General features: G+C 33.8%; 2 protein-coding genes across 4 annotated transcripts in view; one reads left to right on the top strand and one right to left on the bottom strand.

Annotated features, from left to right (window-relative positions):
• LOC106087032 (protein toll) overlaps positions 1–24,893 on the bottom strand; it is a 472,358-nt gene that overhangs the window by 35,495 nt on the left and 411,970 nt on the right. The gene's annotated exons all lie outside the window — the stretch shown is intronic.
• The window catches only part of LOC106091085 (cation-independent mannose-6-phosphate receptor), a 376,815-nt gene that overhangs the window by 349,840 nt on the left and 2,082 nt on the right, over positions 1–24,893 (top strand). The window contains exon 15 of the mRNA XM_059363767.1: positions 23,008–23,212. Within this exon, the coding sequence (XP_059219750.1) occupies positions 23,008–23,212 (205 nt within the window). The remainder of the gene's footprint in view (positions 1–23,007; positions 23,213–24,893) is intronic.

Here is a 24,893-nt window from a genome sequence, read left to right as displayed (position 1 = left end):
ATTTATAATGGCATTTAAATGTTTGAAGAGAAATTCATTCATAATTGCATATTATTTTCAATTTGATATTGTTCCCCACTACTTAATCAATGCGCTAAAACAATAGAAGACTAATTGCACGTTGTATTTGACATTTAATATGGTATTTGTATGCAGAATAGGAGAGTTTTTAAAGTGATGACAATATTAGGGTGAATTTATAAAAAATAATAGAATAAATAAAATAAAATAAAATAAAATAAAATAAAATAAAATAAAATAAAATAAAATAAAATAAAATAAAATAAAATAATATAAAATAAAATAAAATAAAATAAAATAAAATAAAATAAAATAAAATAAAATAAAATAAAATAAAATAAAATAAAATAAAATAACATAAAATAAAATAAAATTAAAATAAAATAAAATAAAATAAAATAAAATAAAATAAAATAAAATAAAATAAAATAAAATAAAATGAAATAACATAAAATAAAATAAAATAAAATAAAATAAAAAAATTAAAATTACAAATTTCTATAAAAGTTATCAATATTCTTTTATTGTTCTCCTTTTTTCACCCTTATGTTTATAAATCAAAATTTCTACATTCTGTAATTACCTTTAACTACAAATCCATTCATATTTGTCTGGGCCTAAGCAAATGTGCATATGAAAGTTTTCAATTATGCCACACAATGAAATGAAATGCATATAAATTTAACATACTATGAGCATAATAACATCTATAAATTATTTCATATTGCCATTTAGATATACCATTGTCATTTTTGAAGAGATTATTTTGTTGATGGTTACCCTCAAAATTATAATTAAATTTAAGTGATGAGTATCTGATTTTGTTAAGTAATTTGCAAATAATTTATTTTAAAATGCCTAAATCAGAAAGGAATGAAGTACAGATACAGTAAAAACTGAAGAATATGTCTTACATTGTAAAACAAAAATATTTTTTATATAGTAACTTTGTGTTCAAAATTAACTCTCAAAAATTTATCTTCGAAGTATTCAACAAAACTTCTTATGTCTCTTTGATTTTTTTTAATATCTTACAATTCTCCTTTGAATTTTTTTATACCTTCTTTCACATATTCCTTATGGTGTTTGTCATCTCAACAACCATTACGATAACTTAAAATATAATCAAATTTTATATTCACCATAATAAATGTGTTTGTGTAAAAACTTTTTCTATTAAAGCCAAATTGTATAAAACTTCATAAAAAATGTTTATATGTATATTCTTTGGGCCATTAATTTTTGTTTAAATAGTTTCAGCTTTTACACCTTTAAACACTACATTACCTTTTGTGGATATTGAGATAAGAAAGAAAATTTCCTACACACTTTCAAACACACACACATCTTTAACTACACTTATGACGCAAGTGTAGGAAATGCCCTTAAGCTTAAGAAACTGAAAAAAAAATGCAAACAAAAACACACCTACATATATAGTTATACATATGTATATACATATATGGTAAGAGGGATTGAACTGAACATATTTGTATATGTGTATGTTATGGGAACATTTTTAATACAGCATACAGGATCATTAAAACAAATATAAGTATCCAAAGAATAGGGGGAAGGACGGACAGACAAATGGACAAACAGGCAGACAAGATACAAGACGAAGTAAATATCCTTGTGATTACTAATGGGTTATAATGGGGGATATAGCATTTTTTCATCAATAATGTGTTTAAAAAAGGGCGGTTGTTAAATTGCAGTAACTCAAATTTAAAAAAAAAAAAAAAAATTAAGACGAAATTAAAAAAGATTTTTTAAAAATATCATCTGTATGACCGCTACGATACTTTCCAAACCAATGAAGATAGCCCTTCCAAAGTTTGAACAAAGATTTCGTATTTATATAGGACGACTAGCCGAACCGGGGCCGCTCCGTTGCGCCTTCTTTAACTCTCTAACATCTTTTTAAGGTGGGGACACTTCGCCTTGAATGTGGTTAATGAATTCCTGCCATTGTACCCTATAACGCTGAACGCGTTCGAATCCTGGCAAGAACATCGGATAAAACGGTGTTTATACCCTCCTAATGTTGTCGAAATTTGCGATGCATAATCATTTAAAAAATTTTCCCCAAAGATGTGTTGCACTGCGGAACGCCCATCGGACTCGGCTACAAAAAAAAAAATCCCTTATCATTGAGTTTAAACTTGAATCGGAAAGCAATCATTGATGTATGAGAATTTGTCCCTTCTCGATTCCTGGTGGTAATGTTCTTCCTTTGGGAAATGTTATCATTAGGGGAGGGATGGCACCTCAGACATTTCGACTCAAATATGGATATCAAGTTCGTGCTGCACTTCCTAATCCCTTTAATTTGAGCACCATATTGCCATAGCCGGTAAATATGAACCGTTTGGAGGGTGTTTTGGGACTGGGGCGGCCACTAAAAGTGCAAAGTTCCGGTTCTTTATTCCCAACGGAAATAAAGTTTAGTTTAGGGGATGCTTAGGGCGTACCCTAAAACACTTGGGATCCAAATTGGTTATCAAATTCGTTTTCTACTGTCAAACACGTTTCATTTGAGTTTCATATTCTCATAATGGGTCAAATAACCCCATGTTCTCATTAGGGGAGGGATGGCACCTCAGAAAAATATTAGAATCAAATTCGTGCTGCACTCCCTAATCCCTTTAATTTGAGCACCATATTGCCATAGCCGGTAAATATGAACTGTTTGGAGGGTGTTTTGGGGCTGGGGCGGCCACTGGCACGTTGCACTGAAAATATATATCAAAGACGTTCTTTATTCCCAACGGAACTGAAGTTCAGTTTAGGGGATGCTTAGGGCGTACCCCAAAACAATTGGGTCCAAAATCAAAATCAAATTCGTTTTCTACTGTCAAATACCATATTGTCATAATGGGTCAAATAACCCATTTGACGTATCTTTAGGAGGAAAAGCTCCACCTAGAATTGAACGCAAATTTTAAGGTCATATGCGTAATCTACTCCCTAATACCTTTCATTTGAGTCCCATATAGCCATGGTTGGGTAATATGCCCATTTCGGTGTATTTGGGGATGGGCGACCTCCCATTACTTGGGCCTAAGGGTTCCTTTTACCCAAATATTAATACCAAATTCGTTTTGTGGTCTCCAATACCTTTCATTTGATACCTTTTTTTGTCCCGAATGGTCCACTTTTGATTTTGGGTTGTGTTTTTGGCATAAGGGGGAAAAATTATATGGCCTATATTTCCTTCCAGACCAACCTACACAATATGCGAGAATTTCGAGAGATTCCATTTTGCCGTTTTTCAGTCTATACAGAACAAACAAACCGAGTCCCATATTTCCGTAATTGGCTAATGTGCCCATTTTGGGCATTTTTGTGGGGGTTGTAGTGACGCCCTATACTTCGGCATGCATTTGTATGCCAGATTCGTTATCTACTCCCGCATACTTTTTATTTGATACCCATATTGTCTTTACCGGTCCACTTACGATTTTGGGTGTTGTTTTTGGGGTAACGGTGGAGGGTCCGCCCCCTTCCGTTATCAATAAATTATAAAGCCTATTCCTACTTCCTGACCATATTCGAAATGTACTCCCGAATACCTTTCATTTGAGTCCCGTATTGTCATGATCGTCAAATAAACCTATTTTAAGGGGTTTTAGGGCTGGGGCGGCCCCCCAGGTACATGGACCCAACTTTTATTATGAATTTCTTACTCTACTCTTGAATACCTTTCATTTGAACCCCATATGGCCCAGATCGGTCGACTGTTATTTTTGGGTGGTACTTTTGGGTTAAGGGGGAGAGTCCGCCACCCCTCCAGATATCAAAAAATTACGATTTTATTTTTCAACTCCTTTAGGACCAAGTACTTACCCAATTTAGCTGAAATTTTGCACAGTCTCCATCTCCTATGAAATCCTACCTACTTGCCAAGTATGGTTTGAGTTGGACTAAAATCTGGTATAACTTCCATATAAACCGATCACTCGATTGCAGTTCTTGAGCCGCTAGAGGTCGTAGTTCTTGACTGATTTAGCTCCAATTTGGCAAACTGTCCTTCTCCTATGGAACCTAACATAAGTGGTGGGCATGGCCTAGATCGGCCTAAAACTTGATATAGCTCCCATATAAACCGATCTCCCGGTTGCATTTCTGAACCTCTAGAGGTCGCAGAAATTTTGCGTAAAGACTTCATCTATGACCTTCAGCATACGTGTCATATATGGTTTGATTCGGTCCATAATCTGATATAGCTCCCATATAAACCGATCGCCCGATTTTATGGGTTGCCCAAAAAGTAATTGCGGATTTTTTAAAAGAAAGTAAATGCATTTTTAATAAAGTTTAGAATGAACTTTAATCAAATATACTTTTTTTAAACTTTTTTTCTAAAGCAAGCTAAAAGTAACAGCTGATAACTGACAGAAGAAAGAATGCAATTACAGAGTCACAAGCTGTGAAAAAATTTGTCAACGCCGACTATATGAAAAATCCGCAATTACTTTTTGGGCAACCCAATATTTCTTGAGCCCCTCTAGGGCGTAATTCTTATCCGATTTGGCTGAATTTTTGCACAATGACTTCTATTATGCTCTCCAACATCCAAGCCAAGTATTCCCCGAATCGGACCATAACCTGATATGGCTCAAATAGCTTATACAGAGATTCTTGGCAAAGAACTTGACGAATGCTTCCCATGGTGTAGGGTATATAAGATTGAATATGAGGTCAGGCACTAATGGGTTAATGCCTCTGTTTTTTTTAATTTTTTTTTTAAATTTTTTAAAGTTTATGATATTTTTTAGTGTTTGTTTTAAATTGTTTACTGTTTATTGTTTTTTTTTTTTTATTTCTGAAATTATTCTTATTTTTTTTCTTTTCCCAATTCCCAAACCTGTTAAAAACATTTTAAATTATCCCAAACAATCTCTAAATTTGTTTAAGCTCCTTTTTCCAAACCCTCTGATGAACGTGAGAACAGGAGCATCTCAGCAAGTGCTTACACAAGGTATTATACACCATCTTTTGAGTAATAAAAATTATATTGTTTTTAAAGTTAAATGATGAACACCAGCCAAACATACGAATATCTTAACACAAACACCTACAGAACACACCTACATATGAGAGTCTTATACATTCTGTGTAAGCCTGCTGAGCAAGTTCATTTAAAGCATCATCATGCAAGGCATATCCTTTTAACCGTTTGAACATAATCACATTAAATGTACACTTTTTTACACTTAAGTATGAAAAAAAAAAAAAAAAAAAAAAAAAGAATGATGAAAGAAACAACAAAAAAAAACACCAAACTCTTGTAAAACCCATAGAGAAAACTAAACTTAATGTGAATTATATTTATACAACACACCTCTAGTTCTCTCTTCATGTGTATGGCTGTGTGTGTGTGTGTGTGTGTCTCTTTAAACACACAAAAGCCCATAGTGCAGCAGCTGCAGAGCAATGGAGGCAATGGCAGCATCAACAGACAAGACACTTAGCAAAGGCAAACACACAGAATGTGGAAACACTTGGTCTTGCCTACACAAAGACCAAGACGATAATGATAAAGGCTTCCCTTCCCTTCCCTACCTCTTTAGCAACACCACTTTCTTGCTCATAACCATTATCCTTTCACATAAGACAGCAAAAACAAACATCAAAACTTGCAGCAACGGGGGGAAAAAAAAGCATCCACCCTTTAACACCGCCTCAACGACGGGCATATAAGTGAACCTAACATGGCACATATTGTTCTTAATGAAATAAAAATAAAAAAAAAACACACATACACACACAAACTTAACAACCCATATGAATTGTTAGAACGATCTATCCTTCCTTCGGCCTTCTGTTCATGTGGTAATCTAGCAGGCGGAGGTGCAATGCCTTTTTATGTGTGCATGTTTGTCGTGTCTCTGGCTCTGTGAGTTGGTGGCAACAATTTTCAAAGTTCGTTAACTTATTTTATTTCCCAGAGATCGCTATAAAAAGGTAAAGGTGCAAAAATGAACCTGCCTCAATATAATTTTCATAGCCAGGAAGTTTTATGCCATAGAGTGTTAGAGTTGTTTTTTTTTTTTTTTGTTTAACAATCTCTTTTGGGTGTGGTGGGTGGTTGTTAAAATGATGATGCACCATACCTAGCCTGCCGTCTGGTCTATTATAAAGGCGTTTCCTTTCATGGCCATAAAAATAGACATTTTTTTCCCCCCGGCCAACCACAGCAGACATTTAAAGCGACAAGTCTTGTATACCATACCAGAGCTTGCATCACTTCGCTTGTTTGTCTGTCTGTCGGTCTCGGTGTCTGTCTTCTTTTTAATGATACTTGTAAATAAAATTCGAATAAATGCTAGAATTTTGCAAGCTCACATTGCAAAATTGTAACCACTTGAGCATAATAAGCGTTTAAACGTGCTAATTAAACACCCAAGGAATACTAAATGTTATGCACTTAACAAATAAAAGTTTTGGAGCAATGCAAAATTGGGCACTGTGGTTGCGAATGGTGGAAAAAATTAAATAAAATAAAAACTAAATAAAATAAAATACAAAAAAATAAAAATAAAATAAAATAAAATAAAATAAAATAAAATAAAATAAAATAAAATAAAATAAAATAAAATAAAATAAAATAAAATAAAATAAAATAAAATAAAATAAAATAAAATAAAATAAAATAAAATAAAATAAAATAAAATAAAATAAAATAAAATAAAATAAAATAAAATAAAATAAAATAAAATAAAATAAAATAAAATAAAGTAAAATAAAAACTAAGCAAAATAAAATAAAATAAAATAATATAAAATAAAATTATTCGTTACAAGAAGAAGTTCTACTTACGGTTGTTATTTCTTTGAGGACTTGCTTGAACTGGCAGATGTAAACAGCTACGGAAGCTATTAGCATTTTCATAGCCATCTGACAAATATTCTTCCTTTTCTTGATCCTGTTGTCTCACAATGGATTTATATGTCCAATAAGCCTAATTGCAGACTGTCCCTTAAAACCGATTTCATCTTATCTTCCATTAAAAAGCTTAGAAATATGATTCAATTTAATCAACATTAACAAAAATATATAGCATACTTTTAGGCTGGATGTTAAAGTTATCACATATTTAGAATAATAAGATGCAATAAATCTGGGCAATGCTAAACATTTTTTTTTATCAATTTATTCAAATATGTCAGACAGTTATTGTACCCTCCACCATAGCATACTTATTTCGTCAATCCGTTTGTAACACCCCTAAATATTCGTGTAAGACCCCAAAAATATATACATTCTAGATAGTCATGACATTTCAGGTCCATCTAGCCATGTCCGTCCGTCTGTATGTCGAAATCACGCTAACTTTCGAAGGAGTTAAGCTAGGTGCCTAGCCTAGCCTACACTTATACAAATACTTCCTATAAGTGTAGATCGGCTGGGATTTTAAATGGGTCATATCGGTCCATGTTTTGATTTGGTTGCCATATAAAGCGCTGTGGGATCTTAACTTTTTGAGCCACAAGATGGCGCAAAACTTATCCGAATTGGTTGAAATTTTGCATAGGGTGGTTTGTTATGACCAACCAACAACTCTGCCAAGTATGTTTCAAATCGGTTCAAAACCTGATACGGCTCCCATATAAACCGTTCTGGGAACTTAACTTTTTGAGCTCTAGAGTACGCAATCAATATCCGCTTTGGCTGACATTTTGCGTAAAGTGTTTTGTTTTGTCTCGCAACAACTATGCCTTGTATGGTCTAAATCGTTTTATAACCTTATGTAGCTCCCATGTAAACCGATCTCTCGGTTACACTTTTTAGGCCTCTAGATGGCGCTCTTCTCCTGTCCGATTTGGCTGAAATTTTGTACAACGGCTTCTCATATCATCTTAAACATACTTCTCAAATAAGGTCGGAATCGGTCTATAACGTGATACAACACCCATATAAACCCATCTTCAGATTTTAGTTCTTGAGCCCCTAAAGGCCGCAATTCTTAACCGAATTGACTGAAATTTTAAACAATGGCATCTACTATGGTCACCCATTCGTATCCATTATCCTTTGTTTGCCTAAAAAAGAGATACCGAGCAAAGAATTCGACAAATGCGATCCATGGTGGAGGATTCGGGTCTTGCCGAACTTAGCACGCTTTTAGGCTGAGTATGCACCTCTAGTGAAAATTTCGGTTGAAGCCAAGACATTTAAATCTCCATTGGAAAATAGTTTGTTTTCCTGTTACTTTTGCGGTATTTGTTTGCAGAGTTGCATTTTTCAACGCAACGCTTAAAACAAAGCTCAACGCGCTGTTTTGGCCTTATCGGTAACGAAAATTTCGTTAAGGAAATGTCAATGCAAATACATGGTAACGAAAATTTCGCCAGATGCATAATGCGTATACTTGTTTTTGAGATAATTTTCTGACATTTCTTATATTGGTGAATATTTTAATAGTCTGCTTTCAGGCGTTCATTGAATTTTTATTCGTTTCTATCCCTTTCAAACTCAGCCGTTTCAAATTATGGTGTGGAAATTTTAAAAAAAAAAATGTTCAAAAATGTTGGAAGGCTCCCAAGATTCGACCCGGTCGAACTTAACACGCTTTTACTTGATTTTCCTCCAGGTTATTTGGCAGTTGCCTTAAAGCAGGTTAGGTTACTTAGGTCCTGCACTCAGGACTAAGAATCGCCAGTGGGGTAGTTATAAATTTCAGTTCTTGTAGCGGATTTGAATATCCCAGAACCACCAGTTTCTCTATTTAGCATAACCATTTCCATACTCAACAACTACAGCACTGTCTACTTCCTTAAAATATTCTGGGCATTTTCTTAAAAAATTTTATGAATCTCATTTAGAAATTTTTTTTATAACTTTTCCAGTGTATGTTCTCTTTTGAATTTCTAATAGCCTTTCATATGCATCCTTTTTTTCCTTGCGTTTATGAATAGCGCAAGCATCTCTAGCTTCATTGCCTAATTAGTTTCCTTAAAGTTTGCAAGCACGATAGAAGCATAACCATATTAGTAGTTAAGGTTTTTTGAGTGTTTGAAATTATTTCTATGCAGTTGCCAAGTGGGAGAGGGAAAGAAGAGGAGCCAGAAAAATGCTTTTAAGAAACACTTTAAAAATTCTAGAAAATTATACCCAAAAGTGTTTTTATTTGCATTGCTGTCTGCTTCATGCTTCTTCTGTAGATAAATATGGAAACACTTATCCACACACTCATAGTTGGCATTTAAAAAGAATTCTTTTCATTGTATTTGTCCCGGAGACTAAGGAAGAAAGTTTCAAGTGTTTAAGCCCTTGAGATTGAGAAAATTACTCCTAGGCTTTATACATATGTGCCAGTTTATGTGCATACACATATTTCAGTGTGTATAAAAGAAATAGAAAATATGCTTAAAATTTTCAAGATAAATAAAAGTTTGGAAATGTAAATAGATTTTGGTTTTCAAATTAAATAGCAATTCCCAGAAAATGCCAGAGAGCAAACACAATGACTGTCGGATTCACACTCTTACTCCCTTGCCTGGTACGCCCCATCAGCATTAACGCTTTGTGTGAGGCCAATGGCATCATTTGGATATTTTTTAACTTTAAAAGTTCAACAAACGCCTAAATGTAGACTTTATTTTAATATCTGGGCAATTTGTGATATGTCACAAAAATATGTGAACAATAATTGTCTGGAATATATGAATAATTTTTTATGCATTTTATTTGGGTGATCACGCTTCATTGCAGCAAAACCAAATTTTTATGCTTAAAATATGCAAACTTCTCAAGTGCTTAAACAAATTGCCTTAAAGTATGCCAAATATTTTTTGAAATAATTTTAATTATTCCATAGCTTACTTTTAGGCTGAATTGCTTGTACATATTTTTCAGCTCAAGTATCATTGGGCAAATTGGAAATATTTTTCTTCCTTGCCTTGTTGTTTTTGGGGCCACACTTGCCTTGTAAAAATGTGAAGTGTCCCAAAAAATCTGGGATTATTTATATAATTTTCTTAATGACCTTTACAGAGAAGTTTGGCCTACGAAAGAGAGTGTATGTTTGTAATGTATGTAATTGGTAAAAATAATATCTTTAATTACATTTCCAATGATTGCAAGCTGTAAAGTAATCCTCTTAGAAGTGGAGAGCAGAAGAAAAAAAAAACAAATTGTTAAAGAAGGCATCGTTTACAGAAAAATGAGAAAAATATGTAAAGAATCGAAGGTAAAATGAGATAGAAAAGGCAGTATCAATTGGCTACAAAAAAGTAGATACAAGCTTACACATATATAAAAAATTTATATATAAAAATTAATTTGTGTTTGTTCCGTATAGAGTCAAAAACGGCTGAACCGCTTATCTTGAAATTTTCACAGATTTTGTAGCTTGGTCTGGAAGGAAACATAGGCTATATAATTTTTTGATATCGGGACGGAGATGGACCCTCCCCTTACCCAAAAAGTACTATCCAAAAGTATAAATGAACCGATCGGGACAATATGAGATTCAAAAGGTATTCAAGAGTAGGATACGAATTTCATAACAAAAATTGGGTCCAAGTAACCGGGGGGCCGCCCCAGCCCGAAAAACCCCTTAAAATAGGTTTATTTAAGGATCATGACAATATGGGACTCAAATATAAGGTATCCGGGAGTAGATTACGAATATGGTTAGGAAGTCGGAATAGGTTTTATAATTTATTGATAACGGAAGGGGGCGGACCCTCCACCGTTAACCCAAAAACACCACCCAAAATCACAAGTGGACCGATAAGGACAATATGGGTATCAAATTAAAAGTATGCTGGAGTAGATAACGAATTTGGCATACAAATTCATGTCGAAGGATGTGGGGTCACCCCACCCCCCACAAAAACGCCCAAAATGAGCATATTAGCCAATCACGGATATATGAGACTCGGTTCGTTTGTTCCGTATAGACTGAAAAACGGCAATACCGATTTTCTCAAAATTTTCCCATATTATGTAGGGTTTTCTGTGAGGACACATAGGCCATATAATTTTTGGGTATCGGAAGGGGGACGGACCCTCCCCTTCACCCCAAAAGTACCACCCATAGATAAAAATGGACCGATCGCGACAATATGGGATTCAAATGAAAGGTATTCAAGAGTAGAGTACGAATTTCATTATAAAAGTTGGGTCGAAGTACCTGGGGGGCCGGCCCCATATTAGCCAATCACGGATATAGGGGACTCGGTTCGTTTGTTCCGTATAGACTGAAAAACGGCAGAACCGATTTTCTCAAAATTTTCGCATATTGTATTGGTTGGTGTGTAAGGAAACATAGGCTATATAATTTTTAGGTATCGAAAGGGGGACGGACGTGCCAACCCCAAAACTCCCGCCAACAGACATATTAGACGTTCATTTCAATATGGGGCTCAAATGAAAGTTATTCGAAAGTATATTTCGAACCTGGCATACATAATCAAATCGAAGTGTAGTGGGTCACGCCACCCCTCAGAAACGCCATTAGACCCATTATGACTACATGATACTTGGCTAAACTGATTTTCTTAAAATTTTCATAGATTGGAAGGAAACACAGGCTATTTAATTTTTAGATATCGGGTGGAGGCGGACGCTCCTCCTTACCCCAAAAACGCCAACCATATCCGAAGGTGATACGATGGGCACAATTAGGGTAGCAAATGAAAGGTATTGGAGACTAGAAAATGATTATCGTATTAAATTCTGGGTCCAAGTACCCAGCGCGCCTCCCCACTCCCCAACCACAAAACTTCTCCAAGCTGATGTTTTTGAAGTTCATGTAAATATGGGAGCCACCGTAGCGCAGAGGTTAGCATGTCCGCCTATGACGCTGAATGCCTGGGTTCAAATCCTGGCGAGACCATCAGAAAAAATTTTCAGTGGTGGTTTTCCCCTCCTAATGATGGCAACATTTATGGTACTATGCCATGTAAAACTTCCTTTCAGCTAGGTGTCGCACTGCGGCACTCTGTTTGGACTCTGCTATATAAAGGAGGCTCCTTATCATTGAGCTTAACCTTGAATCTGTCTGCACTCATTGATATGTGAGAAGTTTGCCCCTGTTCCTTAGTGAAATGTTCATGGGCAAAATTTGCAATTTTTCATGTAAATATGTGGCTTAAAGGAAAAGTATTAGACAGTAGATTACAAATATGGCATAAAAAATTAGGTCGAAGTAATGGGAGGTCGCCCACCCCCAAATTCGCCAAATGGGCATATTAGCCGACTATGGCTATATGGGACTCAAATGAAAGGTATTAGGGAGTAGATTACGAATATGACATTAAAATTTGCGTTCAAGTCTAGGTGGCGCTTTTTCTCCTAAAAATACCTCAAATTGGTTAATTGACCCATTATGGCAATATGGAACTCAAATGAAAGGTATTTGAAAATAGAAAACGAATTTGAAATCCAATTTTGGGGGTACGCCCTAAGTCACTCTTTAAACTGAACTTTATTCCCGACTATAGCAATATGGAGCTCAAATCAACGGTATTTGGGAGTAAAGAACGAATTTGACATCTATTTTCAGAGCACAGAGCCGGTGGCCGCCGCAACCCCAAAACACCATCCAAATGGTTTAAACTTATCGACCATGACAATATGGGGATGACAAAGTAAAGGGATGTGAGATTGGACATGAATTCGATATCCATATTTGAGTCGAAATGGCTCTCCTAAAAAGCACTACTCATTACCCTAGTTTTAACAAGTAAAAGCGTGCTAAGTTCGGCCGGGCCGAATCTTATATACCCTCCACCATGGATCGCATATGTCGAGTTCTTTTCCCGGCATCTCTTCTTAGGCAAAAAAAGGATATAAGAAAAGATTTGCTCTGCTATTAGAGCGATATCAAGATATGGTCCGGTTTGGACCACAATTAAATTATATGTTGGAGACCTGTGTAAAATGTCAGCCAATTCGAATAAGAATTGCGCCCTTTGTGGGCTCAAGAAGTAAAATAGAGAGATCGATTTATATGGGAGCTATATCAGGCTATAAACCGATTCAGACCATAATAAACACGTATGTTAATGGTCATGAAAGAATCCGTCGTACAAAATTTCAGGCAAATCGGATAATAATTGCGACCTCTAGAGGCTCAAGAAGTCAAGATCCCAGATCGGTTTATATGGCAGCTATATCAGGTTATGAACCGATTTGAACCATACTTGGCACAGTTTTTGGATATCGTAACAAAACACGTCGTGCAAAATTTCATTCCAATCGGATAAGAATTGCGCACTCTAGAGGCTCAAGAAGTCAAGACCCCAGATCGGTTTATATGGCAGCTAAATCAGGTTATGGACCGATTTGAACCATACTTGGCACAGTTGTTGGATATAATAACAAAACACGTCGTGCAAAATTTCATTCCAATCGGATAAGAATTGCGCACTCTAGAGGCTCAAGAAGTCAAGACCCCAGATCGGTTTATATGGCAGCTATATCAGGTTATGGACTGATTTGAACCATACTTGGCACAGTTGTTGGATATAATAACAAAACACGTCGTGCAAAATTTCATTCCAATCGGATAAGAATTGCGCACTCTAGAGGCTCAAGAAGTCAAGACCCAAGATCGGTTTATATGACAGCTATATCAGGTTATGGACCGATTTGAACCATACTTGGCACAGTTGTTGGATATCATAACAAAATACTACGTGCCAAAATTCATTCAAATTGGATAAGAATTGCGCCCTCTAGAGGCTCAAGAAGTCAAGACCCAAGATCGGTTTATATGACAGCTATATCAGGTTATGGACCGATTTGAACAATACTTGGCACAGTTGTTGGATATCGTAACAAAACACGTCGTGCAAAATTTCATTCCAATCGGATAGAATTGCGCACTCTAGAGGCTCAAGAAGTCAAGACCCCAGATCGGTTTATATGGCAGCTATATCAGGTTATGGACCGATTTGAACCATACTTCGCACAGTTGTTGGATATAATAACAAAACACGTCGTGCAAAATTTCATTCCAATCGGATAAGAATTGCGCACTCTAGAGGCTCAAGAAGTCAAGACCCAAGATCGGTTTATATGGCAGCTATATCAGGTTATGAACCGATTTGAACCATACTTATCACAGTTGTTGGATGTCATAACAAAACACGTCGTGCAAAATTTCATCCCAATCGGATAAGAATTGCGCTCTCTAGAGGCTGAAGAAGTCAAGACCCAAGATCGGTTTATATGGCAGCTATATCAAAACATGGACCGATATGGCCCATTTACAATACCAACCGACCTACACTAATAAGAAGTATCTGTGCAAAATTTCAAGCGCTTAGCTTTACTCCTTCGGAAGTTAGCGTGCTTTCGACAGACAGACGGACGGACGGACGGACGGACAGACGGACGGACAGACGGACGGACATGGCTAGATCGACATAAAATTTCACGACGATCAAGAATATATATACTTTATGGGGTCTCAGACGAATATTTCGAGTAGTTACAAACAGAATGACGAAATTAGTATACCCCCCATCTTATGGTGGAGGGTATAAAAATGCCAGGTATTGGAGATTGGTAATGCGATTCGTTTGAAATTTTTTGCACTCTAACAGTCGCCAAAAAATACAGGGTTTCTATTTTTGGGGACGGGTGTCGCCCTTAACCCGACAAATGGATCTATAGACCAATCACGACAATATAGAGCCATGAGTGTGGGGAGCCGCCTCACCCCAAAGTAACTCCCTATTATATAAAAGCTATTTGGGGTGGAAATTTATTGATTTTCAGGAAATTTATATTCATTATCGGGAGAAAGACCCTGGAGTCCACCCCACCGGCAAACACAACTTATTTACCGACTCATTTGAAATGTTTCTGTAATGACCAAGTGACCACGGTTTTCTGCAAAGAAAACCACCCAACTAAACTTCCTTAACCTTTTCCTTCCCTTAAGGATGACTCCATATGCTATATAATAAATAATTTAGTATTCAAAAAATTCCATTAATCAAATTCTGCGAAAAAGAGAGGGATCCCTTACCAAAAAATAAAAAAAATTGATTTAAACTTGTCTAGTAACATCTCAATGACCCCAAGAAGGACAACATGGGGCCCCTTTTCCTAAGCTTCACAGAAATATGAAAGACAAATCTCTCATTTTTCCATTGAAAAAATAATTACCAAAAATTTTTTGTTTGCTTTGCTTCTTCTTTGACTTGCTAAGCAAAGAAAAAGGACATCAAACGTTCAACGCAAACAAATGACCGCGAGGGTGGATAGTGAAAATTCTGCCTTCCTATAACATAACATTACAAACATATGTTGCTTGACTCATTTACTCACACCAGCTTTTTTTTTTGGGGGGGGGTGGGGCAAAATGTAAATCATTAAAAATTGTATGTTCTAGAGGCCAACAAAAGCGGGGAGCCTCCTTTTATGCCTTATTCGAGGTCCACAGCATGTGTTTTATTTTTTTCCCCGAATGGTGTTTTCAACCATCATCATGCTGGGCCATATTAAAACACCCAAAAACAAAGAGAGGCAAAAATTGAAAGAAATAAAAGAAGGTCGGTCGGTCGTTTGGTCTACTGCCACATACAATTTGCAACTGTTAAAGACATCAGCAGCGTTCATTTGGAGCTAAGAGCGAGAAAAAAAAACACAACTTCAAAGGTTTCTTGAGCTACAACACATTTGTTGACATCTGCGTCTGGGGGTGTGTATGTGTGTGTGTGTGTTTTCCATCTTGTTAACAGATGACGTGTATTTCAACGCTGTTTTTGTTTGGATTGTTTGCTATGTTTCGCACAGCAACGTTAATGATTTGCTTATATAGAAATAGCAGAAAATGGACAGGGTTGCCAATGTGAAAAAAATTAAAATAAAATTAAAATGAAAATGACAAAAATACAAAAAAAAACAAAATAAAATTTAAATGAAAAAATAAAAAAAAAACTAAAATTTTATATATAAAAATGAATTTGTGTTTGTTAGTCGGTCGGAGAGTCGGACCCTCCCCGGACCCCACCACCAAAAATCAAAAGTGGACCGATCGGGACAATATAGGTATCTAATGAAAGCTATTGGAGAGAGTAGAATACGAATATGGTAAAAAAAGTTTAGTCTAAGTACCCATCGAGCCGCCCCAATCCCAAAATTCCCCCAAACAGACATATTGGACGTTCATATCAACATGGGGCTCAAATGAAAGGTATTCGGGATTAGATTTCGAATCTGGCATACAAAATTAGATCGAAGTATAGGGGGTCACCCCACACCCCAAAAACGTCCCAAATGGACATAAGACCCATTTTGACTATATGGGACTCAAATGAAAGGTATTTGGCAGTAGATTACGAATATGACATTAAAATTTGCGTTCAAGTCTAGGTGGCGCTTTTCTCTCCAAAAATAAGTCAAATAGGTTGGATGACTCATTATGGCAATATGGGACGCAAATGAAAGGTATTTGAGTCCCATATTAGAAGGAAGAGTACAATGAAAAATTGATTAAATTCTGAAATTTTCTATAAAAACCCAAATTGAGACCAAATTTTCTTCAAAAATTAAATTTCGACGAGATTTTCCCTAAAAATTTTGGTTTTACAATTTTACGATAATCAAATTTCGGCAAAATTTTCTATGAAATATGAATTTCTACGAGATTTTTATGATAATACAAATTCGACGAGATTTGTATGATAATACAAATTCGACGAGTTTTCTATGAAAGTAAAATTTCGAATTTAATAATTTCTCAATAAAAATTTAATTTCTACGTAATTATCTATGAAAATTAAATTTCGATGGGCTTTTTGAGTTAAATCAAATTTCGACGTAATTTTCGACAAGAATAAATGAAAAACAAATTAAGGCCAGATTTTCTTCGAAAATAAATTCGACGAGATTTTCTATGAAAATTAGGTTCCGCAACATTATGATAATCAATTTTCTACAAAATTTTCGAGCAAAAATAAATTTAGACGAGATTTTTAAAGAAATTAAAGTTTCAAAGACTATGGATATACATTTTCGACGAGATTTTCTATGCCAATTTAAATTCAACTGGATATTCAATGAAAATTAAATTTCTACCATATTTTTTATGAAAATTTGATTTCTACCTAATTTTTTATTAAAATTCGACGAGATTTTCGACAAAAATTCGACGAGAATACAAAAATGAAAATTAGACGAAATTTTGTATGAACATTTAACATCACAATTTTATGATAATCAAATTTAGCGCAAAACGTATGATAATAAAATTTCGACAAAATTTTCTCTGCAATATAAATTTCGACGAGTTTTTTATGGTAATACAAATTCGACGAGATTTTCTATGAAAATAGATTTTCTATGAAAATAGATTTTCTATGAAAATAGATTTTCTATGAAAATAGATTTTCTATGCAAATTTAATTTCTGCGTAATTTTCTATGAAAATTACATGTCGATGGACTTTTTTTATTTAAATCAAATTTCGACGAAATTTTCGACAAGAATAAATAAAAATGAAATTAAGGCCAGAAATAAATTCGACGAGATTTTCTATGTAAATTAGGTTTTTCAACTTCATGATAATCAAAATTCGACAAAATTATCTACAAAAAAAAATTAGACGAGATTTTCAATAAAATTAAAATTTCAAAGACATTTTCTATGGATATAAATTTTCGACGAGATTTTCGATGCGAATTTATATTGAACTGGATGTTCAATGAAAATTAAATTTCTACATTTTCTATGAAAATTAGATTTCTACCCAATTTTGTATGAAAATTTAATTTCGACGAGATTTTCGACAAAAATTAAAATTAGATGAGATTTTGTATGAAAAAAGGGGAAGATCAATCCTTCGATGGAGTAACCAAGTGGGGCGACATCTCGAAACAGGGTGTGAAAATTTGAAGAAGAAGCGGAGATGATCGCGGAGCTTGGGTATTTACTCTACATTCGTCCAGAGGAGTACATTTTCTGTAATGGCCAATTAAAATAAAAAAAAAAATTTTTATGAAAATCAAGGCAAAATTTTTCATATTAAGAATAGTTGTTGTTGTTGTTTAAGTATGTCGCAAATGCAAACTTGCCCATGAACATTCCAGCAAAGAACTGGAGGCAAACTTCTAACATATCATTGAGTTCTGTCCGATTCAAATTTTAAGCTCAATGATAAGGGATCGAGTTTATAGCCAAGTCCGTACGGCTCAAAACTCAAACTTTCACAAAGTTATATATGAAAATCAAATGTCACCGAAATTAAATTTTTAAAAATAAGTTATCTGCAATTTGATTTTTCTAGAAAATCCAATTGAACTTAGAAATTCATAGAAAATTTTATCATACAAATTGAATTTTTTTCGTAATTTTCATAGATTTTTTTCCAAGCAACAGCAACTCTAACAACGCCAGTCATCATCGGTGGGAGAAGTAGCATTGATGGCAATGGTAAAAACACGGGCATCATATACAAAAGATAATTACACGAAAATTGCTTCTAGCAATTTTCAATGCAAAGAAACCATCTTGGGTGTGTGTGTGTGTTTGTGTGTGTATGAGTGTGTACAGAAGGTTGATGTAGGAGAGAGAAACAGGAAGGGACATCGTTAGAAGAAGGACGAGTATGCTTATGCTGTTGGCACAAGAGCAAATATTTATTTATAAAGCAATGCCAGGAGTTTAGGGGCTTGGGCGAGAACAAAACAGCAAGCAAAAATGGAAACCCAGGGATAAATTACAAGTCTTAATAGAAGAGAAATTTTATTACATTGAAACTCAATTAACACTTCAGAAAAGAACAAAAACAACAATAACAACAAAAATGGGTATTTAATTGAAAAGCAGAATCATTGTAGGGATTTGCTACAACACATCAGCTTTCTTGCTCTCCAACAGCCCGAATGTATGCAATAAAAAAGTCAATTTATTTATTTTTCCTTAAGTACATCAACTCATCCTGTGTTCCTTTCCATTAGAATTTATATTAATAAAAAAAAAACAAAAATTCAATATACATATTTATTTGCTTCTTTTCGTATTATTTTAGGTTTCACTAAAGCATTAAGATGATCCTTAAAGTATGCTTCAATTTGTATTAAAGGAATATAAAAAAAAAACTAAACCAAGCAGAACCAGTATGCAATAACATTGGAGCATTGCTTAAAATAACAGTTTTGCTAAAACTGTCCAAATATTTTTCCATTATTTTTTCTGCTTGGTTTAGATCATAGCTGGCTGACCTTTCTTGTTTTTACCTTTTACGTTTCATTTGTAATTTTTTTCCGTTTTGTTTTGTGTGTTGGTGTGTAGCTTACCATGGATAGGTTGATATCCATTTCGTGTGCTCAGTTTACAAAAAGTGTTTTTCCATTAAATTTTTTTGTTTTTGTTAAGTGCTAACCAACATAAAATTTTATTTTGGTTACGTGTATGAAATTTAATAAATTTTCACATATTTTTTTTTTGCCTAGTTTTTGGAGAGCTCAGTGTGGCTTACAGTTTATGGCATATTTTTGTGAAGTAACCAAAACTTTTCTTTTGTTTTGGGCAAAACATGTGGTATGTAATGCAAACGGCGATAGAGTTAATTGGAAAATATTTGTGTTTCCAAAATATGTGGTTCATTTTGGTAAATATGTTATAATTAATTTACGTTGAGGTTTTTTGGTTATTTAACAGAAATTTTATTGGCAGTTTCATCAGTATTGTGTGTTGGTTATAGTTTTCCACATTTTCAATAGCCGTTTATATGAAGAAGGAAAATAACTCTGACAGCGGTCTATAGGGAATTTTTTAATGCTTCATTTCTTTCTAATAGAAAATTTAGTTATGATTTCTTACTCGTTGACATATTTTGCATCACTTGGATATCATAGAAAATTTGCTAAACCTAGGCCAATACGAAAGATATGTTGGACACTTTAGGGCCGACTTTGAATGTGAAAACTTTAGAATAAAAACCTTTTTAAACACTAAAAAACTGTGCACATTTTCCATTTTTTTTTTGTTCAGAATAATTTCTCTACAATCTCAATCAAATAGTTCGCGGTATGCTAACTTATGACAACGACAACTGCATTTTTTCGATATTTATATATTTTTCCGATAACAAATTTTATCGATATATATGTTCTTATGAATACATGTTATCGATAAATGTATTTTGTCGATAAATACAAGACATAAATTTCATTTATCAACAAATATATTTTATGGTTAAATATATAATTTATAACTAATTTTAATATATAAATCTATTTTTTCGATAATTATATACTTTTCCGATGACAAATTTTATCGATATATATGTTCTTATAATTGTTATGTTATCTAAAAATGTATTTGGTCCATAAATATATGTGATCAATTAATATTATTTATCATTAGTTATATTTTTACGTTACAAATATGTTATCGATAAACATGTTGATCGGTAAATATATATTATACATAAATTTCATTTACCAATAAGTATATTTTATGGTTAAATATATAATTTATAACTAATTTTATTATATAAATCTATTTTTTCGATAACTATATACTTTTCCGATAACAAATTTTATCGATTTATTAATGTTATCGATAAACGTATTTTGTCAATTAACATACATATGTGAACAATTAATATTATTTATCATTAAATATATTTTAACGTTACAAATATGTTATCGATAAACATGTTAATCGGTAAATATATATTATACATAATATTCATTTCTAAAAAATATATATTTTATGGTTAAGTGTATAATATATAACTTATTTTAATATATAAAAATATTTTTCGATAATTATATACTTTTACGACAACAAATTTTATCGATTTACATGTTCTTATAAATACATGTTATCGATAAACGTATTTTGTCAATTAATATTGTTTATCATTAAATATATGTTAACATTACAGATATGTTATCGATAAACATGTTTATCTGTATATATATTATATATAAATTTGAATAATAATAAGTATTTTTTATGGTTAAATATCAAATATATTTTGTCGATAAATATATTTTATCGATGCTATTTTTTATCGATAAATTTATTTGATCGATATATACCTATTTATTGAAAAATATATTTAATCGAAATACAAATACTGCCCATTGATTAAGGTTCTTGGAATTGCAAATGGTCAATATTTCGATAAAGCTTTCGTATAAACCGATAATCAGATGTTAGCAACGAACCGATAATCGGATTTGTCTTCTTGAGCAACAAGGGCTTACTTTCGATCGACAAATATAATTAATCTTTAAACGAATTTCATCGATAACCATATTTTATAAAAATATTTTTCAATTCGGAGGCCACCGTAATGCGGAGATAAGCGTTTGTTACAGATTACTAAATGCTAATGATTTCGGCCAATGATATAAATGTTATATATTATATATCGATAACTGTATGTTATAGATAGTCATATGTTTGCAATAACTATTTTATCGATTGCTCCATGTAATCCACAACTTCATGTCATCAATATCTTTATCCTATCGATAGCTATAGGTAACCGATAACTATATGACATATTGCTATCGAGAGCGAGAGAGATATATCATCAACAACTTTTTGAGCGCTATTTATTATCGTATCTTTAGCAATAAATAAAAATAGTTATATTTAATCGATAACTACTTTCGATATGCAAATATCAAATTTACTACTGATGCACACTTGAGACCTATCGATAAATATATTTGAGCCATAGTTCTAATGCTCTTGCTAAGTATATGTTATAGATTACTAAATTTTCACCGACTTATAATATAAATGTTATATATAGATAACTGAGACCTATCGATAACTATATTTGAGCTATAGTTATAATATAAGTGTTATGTATATGTTATACATTACCAATGATAATGATATAAATGTTATATCGAAAACTATATGTTATCGATAACAAATATTTTATCGATAGCTACATGCCTTTATCCTATCGATAACTATATGTTATCGATGGCATATTGCTATCGACAGCTATATATTATCAACAATTTTATTAGTGCTATATATTATCGTATCTTTAGCAACAAATAGTTATATTTAATCGATAACTACACACTCGATATGCATAAATTTTTACTCGGTTTATATTTTGCTTCAATTGCCCATGAAAAAATTCGTCCAAAAAACCAAAAAAAATCAATTTATACGTGGTGAAGAATGCACAAGTTTCTTCGTTTATTTGCTATTGCTAGTTCCTTAATTTTCTCACTTATATTTCATTTCAAATTTCTCAAGTTTCTTTAGTTCTAAGTGAAAAAACACAATCATGTAATTTTCCCATTGTTCCCTAACATGGCAGGGGATAATTTCTGATATTATCATCATAACTTGTTAAGTCAAGTGGAAAAAAGTAAAAAAAAAACTCAAGTTTCTTAATGCAATCTAAAAGGTAGAATGCTAAAAGTGTAAGCAAAACACAGTACAATTGTAAAAAATGAGAAAATTTTAAGGAAACACAACAATTCCAACAAACTAAGTTTTGCAAGGAATGCTGCATACTTACAGGCGTTAGTTTGATAAAGCGCATGAAGTGAACAAAAAAAAAGGAAAAACACGAAAACAACAAAGTTCGCTGCAAGCATCTTTGGCTTCCATACTGCCTCTTTGGCTGGCTGGCTGCTTGCTTGGCATTATTCTTAAAAGTATACAATACCTAAGGTTGAAAGTTATTTTCATAATAATATCTTAACAGAAAACGGCAGGAGTCGTCGGTGGCAGCCGGCAACCTGACTGGCGGCGAAGGAGTGAAAACATGCATTAAACTTCACTTAGGAAAATTACATTCTTGCCAGATAGTAGTTTATTTCAGCTTTTGGCTATTTTTCTACTACCAGTCGCCGCGTTTTGTTTTCAACTTTTGGCAACGGATATTCTTTTGAGCTTATTAGGTTTGCCCCAAAAGTACATAAATGTGTTGGAAAAGCTTTAATATATCCTTTTGTTTGTTTACAATAAGTGTAACGGCGAAGAAAATTAATAAAGTCCTTTTGTTTGGTGTTATCATTGCAGTGCAATTTGCTGTATATCCAAAAGACACCAGATATTTGTGATTTTTTGGGTATAAAATTAAATGAGCCAAGTGTGACAACCACAAGAACTCCCCCCACATCAGCGACAAGCACCCATGTGCCTTCGAAATCCACAACTTGGTATCCCACAGAAAGTTCGGGGGATGCCAATAAACATCCAGCTGAGCGTACAGGATCTATAGGAGGTAAGTTTGTCATGGAGAATAGTTGGAAGATCCACCATTGGATGGATAAAAACATTTTTCTTTTCAAAATTTGATTTTCATTAAAAATTTCCTTAAAATTTCATTAGTTGGAAGATCCAGTTGGAAGATCCACCATTGGATGGATAAAAACATTTTTCTTTTCAAAATTTGATTTTCATTAAAAATTTCCTTAAAATTTCATTTTTATATAAAATTTTGTAAGAATTTGTCGAAGAGAATTCTTTGGATGTTTGTAAAAAAAAACTCACCAACATTTTATTGGAAAAAATTTCAAAATTTTGATTTTCATAAAAAGTTTTGATTTTTATACCCTCCACCATAGGATGGGGGTATACCTAATTTCGTCATTCTGTTGGTAACACCTCGAAATAAGCGTCTAAGACCCCACAAAAATAATATATTCTTGATCGTCATGACATTTTAAGTCCGTTCGTTCGTTTCTCCGTCCATCTGTCCGACCGTCTGTCCGTCCGTCTGTCTGTCAACGGTAACTTTCCAAGGAGTAAAGATAGCCGCTTGAAATTTTGCACAAATACTTTTTATTACTGTTGGTCGGTTGAGATTGCAAATGGGCCAAATTGGTCCATGTTTTGATATAGCTGCCATATAAACCGATCTTGGGTCTTGACTGCTTGAGCCTCTAGAGGGCACAATTCTCATCCGATTTGACTGAAATTTTGCACGTGGTGTTCTGGTATCACTCCCAGCAACTATGCTAAGTATGGTTTAAATCGGTTCATAACCTGTTATAGCTGCCATATTTTGCACGTAGTGTTCTGGTATCGTTTGCAATTACTTTGTTAATTATGGTTCAAATCGGTTCATAACCATATAAATCGACTTAGGTTTTGACTTCTTGAGCATCTGGAGGGCTCACTTCTTAAGCCACTAGAGGGAGCAATTCTTATCCGATTTGGCAGTAATTTTGTACGTGGTGTTCTGGTTTCACTTCCAACAACTGTGCAAAGTATGGTTTAAATCGGTCAATAACCGGATATAGCTGCCATATAAACCGATCTTGGGTCTTGACTTCTTGAGCCTCTAGAGGGCGCAATTCTTATCCGATTTGGCTGTAATTTTGCACGTGGTGTTCTGGTTTCACTTCCAACAACTGTGCTTAGTATGGTTCAAATCGGTTCATAACCTGATATAGCTGCCATATAAACCGATCTGGGATCTTGACTTTTAAGCCGCTAGAGGGCGCAATTCTCATCTGATTTGGCTGAAATTTTGCATGAAGTGTTTTGTTTTGACTTCCAACAACTGTGTTAAGTATGGCGCAAATCGGTGCATAACCTGATATAGCTGCTAAAAACCGATCTGGGATCTTGACTTTTTGAGCCTCTAGAGGGCGCAATTCTCATCCGCTTTGACTGAAATTTTGCGCCTGGTGTTCTGGTATCGCTTCCAATTACTTTGTTAAGTTTGGTTCAAATCGGTTCATAACTTGATATAGCTATCATATAAACCGACCTTGGGTCTTGACTTCTTGAGCCTCTAGAGGGCGTAATTCTCATCCGATTTGACTAAAATTTTGCACGTGGTGTTCTGTTATCACCCCCAACAACTGTGTCAAATATGGTTTAAATCGGTTCATAACCTAATATAGCTACCATATAAACCGATCTGGGATCTCGACTTCTTAAGCCTCTAGAGGGAG

This window comes from Stomoxys calcitrans, chromosome 2, assembly GCF_963082655.1.
Source record: "Stomoxys calcitrans chromosome 2, idStoCalc2.1, whole genome shotgun sequence".
Classification (NCBI taxonomy): domain Eukaryota; kingdom Metazoa; phylum Arthropoda; class Insecta; order Diptera; family Muscidae; genus Stomoxys; species Stomoxys calcitrans.
Note: the sequence above shows the minus strand (reverse complement) of the source record. Positions and strands in the feature narration are given on the sequence as shown.